The 14,357-nt window shown below is 33.8% G+C and overlaps 1 protein-coding gene across 1 annotated transcript; it reads right to left on the bottom strand.

The window, feature by feature from the left end:
• Positions 1-1,533: 1,533 nt before the first annotated feature.
• Positions 1,534-10,165, bottom strand: stxbp6l (syntaxin binding protein 6 (amisyn), like). The gene is made up of 7 exons (XM_067383427.1): positions 10,070-10,165; positions 8,144-8,311; positions 7,888-8,018; positions 7,564-7,813; positions 7,367-7,465; positions 4,035-4,219; positions 1,534-3,332 (listed from the first exon to the last, which is right to left on the bottom strand). The coding sequence occupies exons 2-7, from the start codon at positions 8,298-8,300 to the stop codon at positions 3,312-3,314; spliced, it is 843 nt and encodes a 280-aa protein (XP_067239528.1). The 5' UTR covers positions 8,301-8,311; positions 10,070-10,165; the 3' UTR covers positions 1,534-3,311.
• Between the last annotated feature and the right edge of the window lie 4,192 nt (positions 10,166-14,357).

Below are 14,357 nucleotides of genomic sequence, written 5' to 3'. Positions count from 1 at the left end.
AAAGTCACGACCTGCATACACCTCTGGCTTTTACAGCTCGTCGCGCTTCTGGAAATATATCTTCCGGGTCAATATCACACCCCCACGGCACATCGAGAATGCTAAATCATATCGATTGATCACCATAATGATTTTCTGAGGGGCAAATTATGGTATAATCTATAGCACATCAGATTATGAAATAAGAGCGAATTAATCCGTGCAGTGTCATGCACAGTCCTACAAGTCATCAATCGTGGAGTCAAACGGTTAGTCTTGACCTTCATTTGGTCACAGCACACGCAGCACGAGCACATAATCCTGCAGGATGCTCCATGCAGTAGATGCTGATCCAGCAATGCAGCGCATAACCGTGCAGCAGGTCACGGGCTGCACACTGTGCCCGTTCATCACGCTCTTCACGCGCCAGCACTTTGGCAAAATGTAAATGGTAACACAAATGCATCAGAAAACATCTATATATGTGGGCTGTGTGCATCTTGTATTAACTAGAAATATGAAAAAGTCCAAAAGAGCACAGGTGAAGATGCTTTTGCACTTTTATGATTTGCATATATATATATATATATATATATATATATATATATATATATATATATATATATATATATATATATATAAACTGTTATATAAAATTTGGTTAATACATTTTTCTGCGGTGTGACAAACTCAGATCACATACTTTAAATGACTTTACAGGGACTGTAAATACATTTAAATCAGAATAATTGGTGTTACACGGACGCGCGCACACACCACACAAATCACTCAAATTCTAAAAAATAAAAATATCGTTCTATAAAATTAAATGAATAATTTATGTATTATATATATATATATATATATATATATATACACACACACACACAGAAATATATATTAGAAAAAAAATATATGTGTGTATATTATTTTATATATATATATATATAGTTAATAATTACAAATTAGCTTAGCTTAATTTAAGTTAAATGTTTAATTGGTAAATAAAAAACAACAACAACAACAATAAAAGCATAAATTACAGAATGAAAGAAATATTGAAGAAGCCAGGATTTTTGTTATAGATTTTTTTCGTTATACGTTTGGTTTGAAAGTTGTAGGAGTAAAACTTAATTTACTAAAATGCTAACTAAATTTCAGGTTTGAGATTTTTATTAACAGATTTTCAGTGTTCTCTCAGACACTACCCTACTGTAAAGACATATTGAAACATGTCAATTTGACAGACACTTACACACGTTTGTTTTTGTGAATTGTGGGGACATTTCGTAATGGTTTTATACTGTACAAACCGTATTTTCTATCACCCTTACAATTAACCTAACCCTAAACCTACCCATCACAGGAAACTGAGCACAGTTTTACTTTATCAAAAAAAAACAAAAAAAAACCACCCCATTCTGTATGATTTATAAGCGTTTTGAAAAATGGGGACATGGGGTAATGTCCTCATAAGTCACCCTCTCCTTGTAATATCTATGTCATACCCATTTCATTATGCAAATTTGTGTCCTGATATGTCACAAAAACACACGCGCGCGCGCACACACACACTCTGGAAGATGCTTGTCTGGTGCTTGTTGAATTGGTTGTGTGTGAGCGCCCTCTAATGGTGAAAAGGCGCACAGACAACCACCACATATATTTTGTGTAATAATAGGCATTTCACAAGTTGATCCCATTTCATTTATTGCGCAAATGATGGGCGTTTTCATATTTAACATGTTTTTAAATACGGACAAGAGCACAGTCAAAGACCAGGACAAATCGAATTCTCTGTTACACAAATATTATGGAATATAAAAATCGAAGACAGCATAAGGAGAACAGCAGAAAGCAGGAAGCGTCACACATGCAGGGTATCCGACTCCATGCGGAAAACACCGTCTGGCTTCTCATGACGTGTTGCTCCTGCTTCTGATGATCACAATCACAAACAAACAAGGCGGACTCTCTGTTATCACATTACCCAGGATTAGGAGACCAAGACAGAAGAACAAAAATGTGTTATTCACACACATTCACATTCAAATGGATATACATTGTGTTTATAATGAATAGCTGCAATTATAAAACAGCATCTCTAATGAACTTAAATCTAAAATGCAGATAAAAGCCTCCTCATGTGATCAGAATGATCTGAACATCAGAGGGAAGGTACCGTCAATCATGGGTATATCATCTGAATGTGTTATTATACGCATAACTACTGTTGCACAAATATTGAAGTAACATACCTCTGTTAAAGTAACCAATATCATCTGTAAGAATGTCTGAAACTCCATTAAATGTGTAAAATATTAAACAAGTAATGCAGCTATACTTTCAGTACTGAAAAAGAATAAAATAATAAACAAAAAATTTAACTACAAAGTCATTAAAGGTTCAAAAAAGAAATAAAGTGCTAAACCTGCATTAAATTAGTACACATTACCAAAAGTGAACCTCAACCTCATAAATGGCAATCTGTGAGAGAAGAAAAAAATAAATAAATCACACTGTGTAGATACAAAAGTAGAAAAAAAAAGAAAGCTCATAGTTCAATGACTTCAGCGAGATTATAATATGAAATGGTACTATTAGTGTATAGCTTGCAGAATAAAAATGTATTCACTTAGCCAAAACTAAAAAGAGATTTGAAATCATTAGTCAAATGAGGTGCAGCAATTCTCCTTTCATTTCAATGCAGTCTATTACCTTAAAGGAGATCTTAAAGGGATCGTTCAACCAAAAATGAAAATTCTGTCATTTACTCACCCTCAGGTTTTTCTAAACATGTATGAGTTTCTTTCTTCTGTTGAATACAGATGAAGACATTTTGAAGAATGTTGGTAACCAAACAGTTTCTGGTCTCCATTCACTTCCGTAGTATTTTCTTTTTCAGCAACTGTTTAGTTACCATCATTCTTCTTCTGTTCAACAACTTGAGGGTGAGTAGATGACACAATTTTCATTTTTGGGGTTGAACTCTCCCTTTAAGACTCCTGCCACCACAAAAAATAAAAATAAAAACAAATAAAATAAATATGGAATTACAGCCACTGCTACTGCAGAAAAATGAACAGATCTGACAGAACAGCATGACACACCACATCACAAATACTTGAATTGCTCAGTGGCTTGCAAAAATAAAAATTAAATAAATAAAGAGTCCAGTCTGCAGGTGAGGAGAAAACTGATGCAACAAAATCTGCCTTACACTCAAAATCACAATCTGAGTTAGATGTAAAGCTGCATTTCAAAATATCCAGCGACCGGATGTTTAAAAGTTAAGTTTCAAAAGGTTTATTCCCGGGCCATCCAGAACACCTCTAAATCTGCTTCAGAGCCATCTGAGGGAATAAAGGAAAATGTGATGCTTAATATTATTCATATTAAATATAATTCACTGTAATGGCAACTAGTTATACAGAATGCCTTTTTTTCTTCAAATGGTTCAACCCATCCATAACTGGGTCTGACTACATATTTCAAATATGATATTATTTACACAACTGAGTTTAGTGTCAAAAGTTTAGTGTCAGTTAAAGATTTTTTTTTTTTTTTTTTTTTTTTTTTTTTAAATCTTTAAAGGGGGGTCAAGGATGAATTAAACTGATAAATAGTAACTTTTACATTGTTACAAAAAAAGATTGTTCAAAATAAATGCTGTTCTTTTGAACTATTCATCAAAGAATCCTGAAAAAAAGGATCACTGTTTCCACAAAAATATTAAGCAGAACAACTGTTTTCATAAGAAATGTTCACATCAGCATATTAGAATGATTTCTGAAGGATCATGTGACACTGAGGACTGGAGTAATGATGCTGAAAAATCAGGTTTAAAATACATTTTAAAATATTAGAATAGATCTGTGCTGGTACATTTTAATGGTTTAAATAGATATTTTAATTAAAATACGGTTTATAAAAATAAATTTTAAAAAATACAACCGTGCATCACTGACCGGTTGTTCTTATGACAGTGCGAGGTTTCGTGAACCTTAAGTTCATTTCGAGTGAATCAGAGTGAATTGGTCTTGGGATCAGCTCACCTTCTGAGCAGCTTCTGCAAACTGCTTGGCTCCGTGGAACATGTGGCTTGTCTTGTCATCAGCCTTCATCAGGCGCTCCCCGCGTTCACTCAGAACCTGACTGGCCCTCCGCATTACATTCCCCATCTTCCTCACCGCCGGAGGGGACGGGCTTCTTCTGCTCCTGGATGCTTTAACAGCTGGTGCTGTGGAAATAAGCAGAAACGCACATGAGCATTGTGTCCAAAAACTCTTATTTTACACATTTACTATATTAGATACTAAATAGACATATTTAATATGGAAGACTTAATATTAGTGGGATTCTGCTCTGGAATAAAGCTGCTGTTTTCTGTAAGGACACATTAAAACTAAAGCTAACATTTAAGATATTTATAATATTACAAAAAAAAAAAAAAAAAATCTATTCAAAATCTATTCTATTCAAATCTATTCATCACAGACAGTGTCACAGTTACTATAAAAATATTAATTGGCACAACGGTTTTCATTATGGATAATAAGAAATGTTTCCTGAGCATCAAATCAGCATATTAGAATGATTTCTGAAGGATCATGTGACACTGAAGACTGGAGTAATGATGCTGAAAATTCAGCTTTGCATCACAGGAATAAATTACATTTTAAAATATATTCAAATAGAAAAGTGTTTTTTTTTTTTAATTGTAATAACATTTAACTGCATTTTTGGTCAAATACAGTCTTTAAGGACCACATAGGATCATTTATGATCCCAGGTCAAATGTGGGATTTGCTGCATTATGTAAGATTGTTATTTATTATCCATGCTAATTTCTTTTTCTATTGGCACGGCCACTATTACACACACACACGCTAATGTGTATAGTTTAACAAAATATCAATATGACACAAACAAAACCAGTGATGTGAGATCATAGCCAATAACTGTAATCAGTGTTGAGGAAAGTTACTTTTAAAAGTAATGCGTTACAATATTGCATTACTCCCTAAAAAAAAAGAAAAAGAAAAGAGCCCATTGTATTACTTACTTACTTTTCGTGGAAAGTAATGCGTTATGTTACCTTCACATTACTTTTTTCCTCACCTGGGCTGGGATTACTTTATGTTTTTAATTAAAAAAAAAAAAAAAAAAGGTTCTATTTTTCGACAAATGTAAAGGTTTTTTCACACCAAAAGTGAAATAAGCCTCAGGCTGAAGGAAATGCAAATTCACACCTCTACAGTAGAGGGCGCAGCTCAAACAAACCTTTCAGCTGTACTGTAATTCTAGACTCAAGAATAGGGCGCATTAAAGTTCAACACTCTAAAAGATCAGCAGCAAAGACATTGCTTAATAAAGTGAGGTTAAATACATAAAGTATATTTGTGTTATTTAACATTTAATTATTGCAGGTTTATGTAATATTCTGAGTTTGTATTTCACTGTTTTTATTCATTTTGAGGTATACTAAATCAGTTTTTGTGCAAGTAAGATGAGTAAATGTCTGCTCACATTTAGTCTAGAACTGCAATAACCATCATGTTCACACAGCATACACAACTCCTCTACACTTACTCCTGATTTCTCAAAACATGGGGACAAGAGAGGTGTCAGTCAATAAATGAGAAAAAGTAGCTTACTTTACTTTTGAAAAAGTAAGATATTTTGTCGTAAATTTAAAATAATGCGTTACATTACTAGTTACTTGAAAAAAGTAATCTGATTACATAGCGTGCGTTGTTTGTAATGCGTTACCCCAATACTGATTGTAATTAGTCAGAGTGATTTGTATGGTGCGTTTCACATATGTACTTAGTTTACATAAACTAACTTGTTCTTTGGTTCGGAATCATATACACTTGAAATGCAATTCTGCAATCAACTAATCTCATTATTTGCAAAAAAAACCATGGTAGTATATGACAAGAGCTGAGGTGTGTGGACTGACACATTGCATTTTGCGCCTCCAGAACAGCTTGGCACCTCTCCCATTCATTACACACCATTCATCCATGATCCGCTGTGAAGGCTGGTGCCACTTCACTCATCTCCGCTCCTCTCCCCCTCCTCAACGCCTGTCTTTGTGTCCCCGCGCATGCCTTCATCTAAACAAAGTGGCCTCTGAACTAATCGGCCTCCCTTTTTGCAATGGAGCCATTCTCCACCACTGCCGAGAGATCTATCACAACACTACAAACAACCACCCGACGACGGGCCGACAAAGCACCCTCTCTTCCTGCCTGGATGCTGACTGATCTGACCCACACAACTCCACAGACAGGAAAGGATGGAAATGAACGGCAATTGCCTAAAAAGATGCATTTGTAATACATTGTCTAGGGGTCAGTGGTTCATTTATTCTTGTAAATTAAAATGCAATTCGTAAATACAAAATGACTTGAATACACCTCTTCAACGATGAGCATGTTGTTTTTCAGTTCTTTGGAGCATAAAGTCAAAAATGTCAGTGTGACAACTATCCTGATCTCATAATGAAGTAAAAAAAAAAAAAAAAAAAAAAAAAAAGATGAAAATATTAATATAATATATATAATAAAATTTGTCATAATTGAATATTTTCATTTATATATATATATATATATATATATATATATATATATATATATATATATATATTATATATTATATATTATATATTATATATTTATATATATATATATATATATATATATATATATATATATATATAAATTATAAAAAATAATATAATAAATAATAAAACATAATAAAAAATCTTGAGAAATCTTGAAATAATGATCATTAATAACAATAAAACTAATTATTATTGTTAGAAAAATAAGCATTAGCAATTTTTGAAAAGGGTTTATTATTATTATTATTAAAAAATAAGCATTTCTGAAAATTAAATTATTATTATTATTATTATACAAAATTAGCATTCTAAAAAAAAACCTTGAAATAATAACAACAACATCATAATTAATAAATAATTAATAACAATATAATTATTATTGTTAGAAAAATAAGCATTCTTGAAAAAAAAAAAATTTTTTAAATAATATTGCAATTAGCAATAACAAATAACAACAAAAAGCATTCTTGAAAAAAAAAAAAATAGAAAATAGAAAATATTTATTAATGTGTACCCATAAAGTAAATGATTTCAATGTATTAAAATAATCTTTTTACTTGATAGTTGCACCACCAACTTTCAATTTGAATTTTTTTTTAATGTATAAATGATTTTCAAAACAATAAGACACTAAGGTTATTTCAATTAATTTGGAAACACACACACACACACACACAATCACTCACACACACACACACACACACACACACACACACACACACACACACACACACACACACACACACACACACTAACCTTCACGCTGAAGCCGACCCTGGTTTGCAGTCATACTGTTCTTCATTCTATTCAAAAAAATCTTGCAGCGGTAGATGACCATATTAACAGAACAAGCATCTAAAACATGAAAACATACATTTTTGTTTTGTTACAGATCTCAGGTTCTCCATACTGTACATATTAATTCTGCAATCCAGCATTTTGAACCCACTTACCTCCCATCAGCTTTTGCTGACAGTTGACAAAGTTAGTTTGGCATGGAGCACCAGGGCTCTTCTTGTTCTCCGGAGCTCCTGGTATCTTCTGTTCTCCAGGAGACGCTGGGTTGTCTTGGCCACGCTTTGCCTCCCAGTAGTTCTGACAAGCATGGTACAGAACTTGCACAAACATGCATTTCTCTGCAGCTGAGCTGGCCACCCATTGATCAGTGGTGCGATCGAACACTAGGTCGAACTCAGGAGTGTCCTAACAAATATTCAGAGGAGTCAAAATAATGGAATGTACTGAAACATAAAAACTGCATTTAGAAATTTGGTCACCTTATCAGGGTTGATGCCATTGACCTGGCGAAGCTGCTCCACAGACCACTGAGACCTTTTAGCAAACTGTCGTGTGCCCTGATACCTCTTAACTTTGGTGATGAGGACTTGAGCTGGTCTGCTGTTAGTAACTACATGGAAACATGAGTCAATAATGTTCCAATTAAAGTTCAAGACTTCACATTGCTCAATAAATGTATACATATTTTTTCAAACTCCCTAGATTAGAGACTTAAAGTATATAAAGACACATTACCTGACAAGCAGAGGAAAGTTAAGTAGTCCTTCTTACGGCCTGCATTGAGAAACGACAGTCCCTTTCTCTTCGTCCTTCTCCTCACCTCAATGGCTACCAGTAACTTTTCACCTCTTGGGACAAAGATCTCACGGCTGATTGCTGACTGAATGTTCATCTTCAAAATACCTTGAAAATATTTCCACAATATATGAACAATGAATGAATTTTTGTGCCCAACACTAGAAAATATTGGGATATACAATTTAAGGCAATTGACAACTATACAGTGCCGGCAGTTCTGGGTAGTAACTGATTACATGGAATCTGGGTTACAAAAATGAAGCACTTGTAATAAGATTATATTACATTTTAAGATATTCATGATTAGACTACAGTTGCTATTCTATTGATTACATGATTACATGTCATTGCATATCTAATCAGCTCCTGATGAAAACATTAATTATTTGAATTATCATTCATTGAGTCGTTTAACAATGTATTACTGTCTTTGGAAGGCTTTTGCCTTTCAAACAAATGTACAAATATACAACATTTCATATTTACTGTACATGCAATGCAGGGATTTTTTGTTAACTTTTTTTGCCAGCTGGATCTCTTTGCTTTGTATATATTTACTTGAAGTAAGCCCTGAGATTTTAAGTTAATATGTTAGGTCTATAATAATAAGTAAATAATAATAATAAAATTATGTTCACGGTTCTCTGATGTACTCTGATGCATGTCATGTGACATGCAGGTTAACTTCTTTTATTATTTTTCTAGTAAATGTTTTATTTTGGTTGTTTTTATTTAAAAATTTTAAATTACTTAATAGCTTTTCATTAAACTTACAAACCCCAGTCTGGGAAACCCTGACATATTGTAATATTTAATGCACGTCATTAGGGCTGTCAAACGATTAATCGCGATTAATTGCATACAAAATAAAAGAGTTTGCCTAATATATGTGGGTGTACTGTGTGTAATTATTATGTATATATAAATACAAACACATTCATGTATATATTTGAGAAATATTTACAAGTATATGTATTTATTTATATTTTTATATAATTAATATTATATATAAATACAAATATTTTGTACATAAATAACATATTTCTCTTAAATATATACATTAATTTTGTTCATTTATATATATGCATATTAATTACACACAGCACTCACACATATATTAGGCAAACTCAAACTTTTATTTTGTAATCGCGATTAATCGTCATGTTGTTGATAACAAAGAATGGAATATATTTTCTTTCTCTTTCTCTTTGTATTTTTATAAGCCTATGGTACACGATTGTCCTATTCAAATGAATCCATCAGTAGTAATCTAAAAAGTAATCAAAAAGTAGTCAGAATACATTACCTAAAATGAGTAATCAGATCATAATCTAAAAAAATTGTTTCATGTAATTTGTAAGTATTCTACACTGTAAAAACTTATTTATATGATTTTCTCACAACTTCTTTTCCTTTTGTCAAATCAACTTAGATGATAAATGTGGTTCAGATAACATAATATTTTGAGTTTCTGTTGAAGTTGTATTTTGTATTTTGTAATTGTATTAACTCCAATTTTTATTTTCAATTAACTCAAAATGAAGGCAACCAGGTAACTTACTTTAAGTTAAACCAACCATTTTTTTTACAGCGTACCAGCACTGCATATTATATATATATATATGGTAGCCAATATTTAGAAATATCCACTAAATATGGTCAAAAATTGTATTTTATTTTACATTCTAACTAACATTTTTAAGACAATTAACGTATGAATGTTAAATGTTTTTGTTAAAAAGTTTAGAAATGATAGACCTCTTGCTAGCTCAACTGTTGCTCTAAAAGGTTTCCAAACACAGAACGACTTTATGCATTCGTAAAACTACACAAATCCTTGAATAAAGAGATGAAAAAACACACCTTCAGCTTGATCTTCCTGAGGCTTTCTTCCTCCCTCGAGCCCTGAAGAGCGGTGAAAAGTTTTCAGCAGCCCAGTCTGTCTGCGCCTCAAGCCATCTTTATCCTGCATGTGGTCTAATGAGAGACTGCTGGGCGTGTGGTAAGTCCCGGAGAAAACCCACAGGCTGTGTCCTCTATTCTAGCGAGCTGCCTACTGAGAGAGCGCTTCGGGGAACATAGACACGGTTGGGTCAGCTGAGCGCAAACATGCTGCCTAGATAGCAGCTCTTGGACTTGAGACAGAGCCACACTCACTTAAACACACGCTGGAAAGTGGTTGATGATCACGTGCAGCCCGGTTGGTAAGACCTGATTGGACATATCTAACAGAGCTGCCTACTGATATACTGATACTATATATTGATAATATAGAAATTGACTTTATAAACAACTCTAAAGTAGTTTTTATAAGTTGGAAACTGAAAACTTCATAAATTCAAACAAATACATAAATACATGCATTTGAATGAACGTAGAAATAGAAGTTTGAAATTCTATATTACTCTATAATTCTATATTCTAATTGTTTGATCGGAATAGGATTGGTTCCTAATATAATACAATAAGATATGATATCAGTTCAAAAGTGTGGGCTCGACAGGATTTTTTAATGTTTCTGAAAGTCTCTAATGCTCACATTACAAATACAGTAAAACATTAATATTGTGAAATATTATTACAATTTAAAATAACTGTAACTGTTTTCTTTTTAAAAATATTTTAAAATGTAATTTATTCCTGTGATGCAAAGCTGACTTTTCAGCATCATTACTCCAGTCTTCAGTGTCACATATGATATTGTGACAGAATTGTATTAATTTGTGACAGGAGAATGCATAAAAAAAAAAAAATAATAATAATCAATGGGAATAGGATGTCACCTGGTGGCTTGGATGTCAAAATATAGCTGCAAGCAGTGATGATGGGCCCAAGCCCTGGAGGCTTTAGGGAGACTGTGCACGACAGGCAGTATGCATTTAAACTGGGTGAATCTAAAAGGATTTTGTCAAGATATGAAACTCTTCCTGTTTGCATTTTTGTCATAAATTTAATTCCTTGTGCCATGGCAACACCGTTTGAGGTATCCAATATCTGTTCGCAGTGTAGCATTGTCAATGACTTGGCATCATGTTCAGAAAGTTTGGTCCGAATCATACGAGAAGTAGTTAAAAATTCAGAGCCTGACCTTTTAAAATATCCACATTCTAACCAAAATAGCTGGCGTCCTGTTGGTCGGAGTTAATGAGTGAAAATTAAAAGAAAAAGAAAGTTGTCCAGCTCGATCAGAACATTATATGTACAGGGTTTGGTGACTGTAGGTAAAACTAACCCCCACTTTTGTCAAAAGGTAGTGCTACAGAGCGCCTCCTCCACACCCATTTGTAAGGTTTTACCAGTGTCTACTGGCTGACAGCTCTGTGTGTGTCGAGTTTCATGCAATTTGATGCGTGCTAAGAGCCTCAAAAACACCCCCCAAAAATAATAAAAGTTTGATGTGTTGCCATGGCAATAGTATTTAAGATATCCAAGAATCATTTCGCAGGTCTACATCTGCCATGTCCTGACATTATTCTGACAAAGATTGTCAATTGGGTAAAAATAAGAGGGTGATTTCAAAGTATTTTGATACATGGTGACACACTTCCTGCTGCCAGATGGTGGCACTATGACTTTGACTCACAATAATCACATCCATGTGATCAGCCTCCTACAACGAACACGGAGTTGAAGTTTCATCAAGATGAATGTATGCGGAAGTTATAACACTTCTTGTTTCCCTTTTTTCGCCATAAATACATTGTCTCACCACAGACAAACCGTTCGAGATGTCCAATATTCGTTTGCAATTTAGCATCCTCATTGTCTTGTAATCATGTTGAAAAAGTTTGGTGTTAATTGTATTAGAGCAGTAGTTTTGGTTCAAAAAATCCACTGAAACAAAAATAGCTGACTTCTTGTTGGTCGGAGCTAATGACTGTAAATTAGAAAGTTGTCCGGCTCGATGAGAACAATTTATGTACTGAGTTTGGTGACTGTAGGAAAAAAACTAACCCCCAACTTTAGACAAAAGGTAGCGCTATAGAGCTTTATAGTAAATTTAAACTATATGCATTTTTTTTATTCTTTCATTTTCTGAAGAGACCAACTTTAGGTCTGTATTCCAAATCATTTATGAATTACAACCATTTAAGTTTGGATAGTGCATTTTCATGTCTATATTCAAAAAGGGTGGTGACGGTTAACAGGTTACAATTTATCCTGCAATTTTTTTCATTTTTATCATTACCATAGCCCAGCTGTATAGGCATAACAATGTCAAATTATTAACATGCCATTGGTGGAATAGAAAAATTGACAATTTTGAAAATGTATCAGTAAGCACACAAGTTCAGTTTACCATCTTAACACATACAACAAACACCGGCCCAAAATATTGTATTGGTATTAGCTATAATTCCAAAAGACAGGTAGATTTACATCAAAATACAGTAGAGTTTTATATCATGTACATCCTTTGACATTAATAAAGTATATGGGAAGCATTAAACCTTCTATTTTAAAAGTGTATAGTGTAAGGCGACCTGCGACACAACCCACCAGTTGAGAACAACAGTCTACATTGTGTATGGCTAAAACTAAATGACCCCTCAGAGATTAATAAAGTTGTATTGTTTTCCGTTGGCATCAAGGTCCACAGCAACTCTAGCTGATCCTTATATTAACTATACAGTCAGGATTTAAAAGCAATTCAGAGAATGAGACAGAGCAGGCGGTCGATATCAATTTTAATGAAAATCACGAGGTTCATAAAAGAGGAACAGCTCGGCGTTCACTGAAGCTAAACATGAACAGACACGCTGGAGTCCAGTTCTAATATATATGCACATAATGCAGACCGTACCCTCTGACCACAGACCTAATGAAGATCTCACTGTTCAGCTTATTGGCACATTCAAGGGTGAGGTAAGGAGAAATGTTAAGTGCTTTTCTCTTGTCATTGTAAAGGCATGGGGGTGTTGATTTTCAGGATTGCTGTAAACAAATCATACAAAATGAATACATAAAACACAAACTTAACACAAAAAAATGATAGTTATTTCAAAATGGCAAGGTCTTTGTGACTATGTGGTTCTTTAGTGCAGTAATACATTAGAAAACAGTAAGATGTTTGATATGCTGATTGCATATCATGGGCATAAAAGAGAATGCACATATGAAAAATGAGTTTCAACTTGGACAGGACTAAGAGAAGATTTAGTTAGGAATCTTTCTAACAGCCTCAGTGGAAAACATCCAGACTTTCTCTTTCATGCATGTTAAAGCATAAACTCTAATTCAGTGGTGATCATAGCAAAGAGTGCAGTTCAAATATGCAGTAGATTTCAGTGTCTATCATGCAAGTGTAGAGAAGAAACCAAAGCTTCAGTGTATCAGAAAAAAGTAGAAGGAACAGGACTGGAAATATCTTTAAAGGAATAGTTCAGCCAAAAATACAAATTCTGTCATCATTCTCCCAAAAGACGTTCTTTATTTCTTCAATGTAGGACAAATGGATCATTTCTTAAGGAATTAGTTCACTTCAGAATTCAAATTTCCTGATAATTTACTCAACCCTATGTCATCCAAGATGTTTATGTCTTTCTTTCTTCAGTCGAAAAGAAATTATGGTTTTTGAGGAAAACATTCCAGGATTTTTCTCCATATAGTGGACTTCAATGGGGTTCAATGGGTTGAAGGTTCAAATTGCAGTTTTAATGCAGCTTTAAAGGGCTCTACACGATCCCAGATGAGGAATAAGGGTCTTATCTAGCATAAAGATCGGTCATTTTCTAAAAAAAAAAAAGTATATACTTTTTAACCACAAATGCTTATCTTGTAATCATGTTGGAAAGGTTACATGTGATGTAGGCGGAAGTACTGCAGTAGGGCGAAAAACTCCAACTTAAAAATTGCCCAACATTGTTGTTTTACCTTTTTTTGTAAAGGGCATTTGAGTGTTAGTCTTTGTACGTTTGCTTTGTAGACACTGGATCGGTACTTCCGCCTAAGTCACGCGTGACATTTCCAACGTGATGTAATGCGTGGCACATCGCAGAGCTAGTGCAAGACGGGCATTTGTGGTTAAAAAGTACAATTTGACTAGATAATACTTATTCCGCGCCTGGGATCGTGTAGAACCCTTTGAAGCTGCATTGAAACTGAATTTGGACCTTCAACCCGTTGAACCCCAGTGAAGTCCACTATATGG

This window comes from Chanodichthys erythropterus, chromosome 4 (genome assembly GCF_024489055.1).
Source record: "Chanodichthys erythropterus isolate Z2021 chromosome 4, ASM2448905v1, whole genome shotgun sequence".
Classification (NCBI taxonomy): domain Eukaryota; kingdom Metazoa; phylum Chordata; class Actinopteri; order Cypriniformes; family Xenocyprididae; genus Chanodichthys; species Chanodichthys erythropterus.
The sequence above is the reverse complement of the archived record's forward strand: the minus strand, read 5'-3'. Positions and strand labels throughout refer to the sequence as shown.

Coding starts and splice junctions, on each gene's coding strand:
- stxbp6l (XM_067383427.1), bottom strand. CDS start 8,300: ATGAACATTCAGTCAGCAATCAGCCGTGAGATCTTTGTCCCAAGAGGT. Junction 4,220..7,366: donor GGGTCGGCTTCAGCGTGAAG/GTTAGTGTGTGT, acceptor TTATTTCCACAG/CACCAGCTGTTAAAGCATCC. Junction 3,333..4,034: donor TTGCAGAAGCTGCTCAGAAG/GTGAGCTGATCC, acceptor TTATTCCCTCAG/ATGGCTCTGAAGCAGATTTA.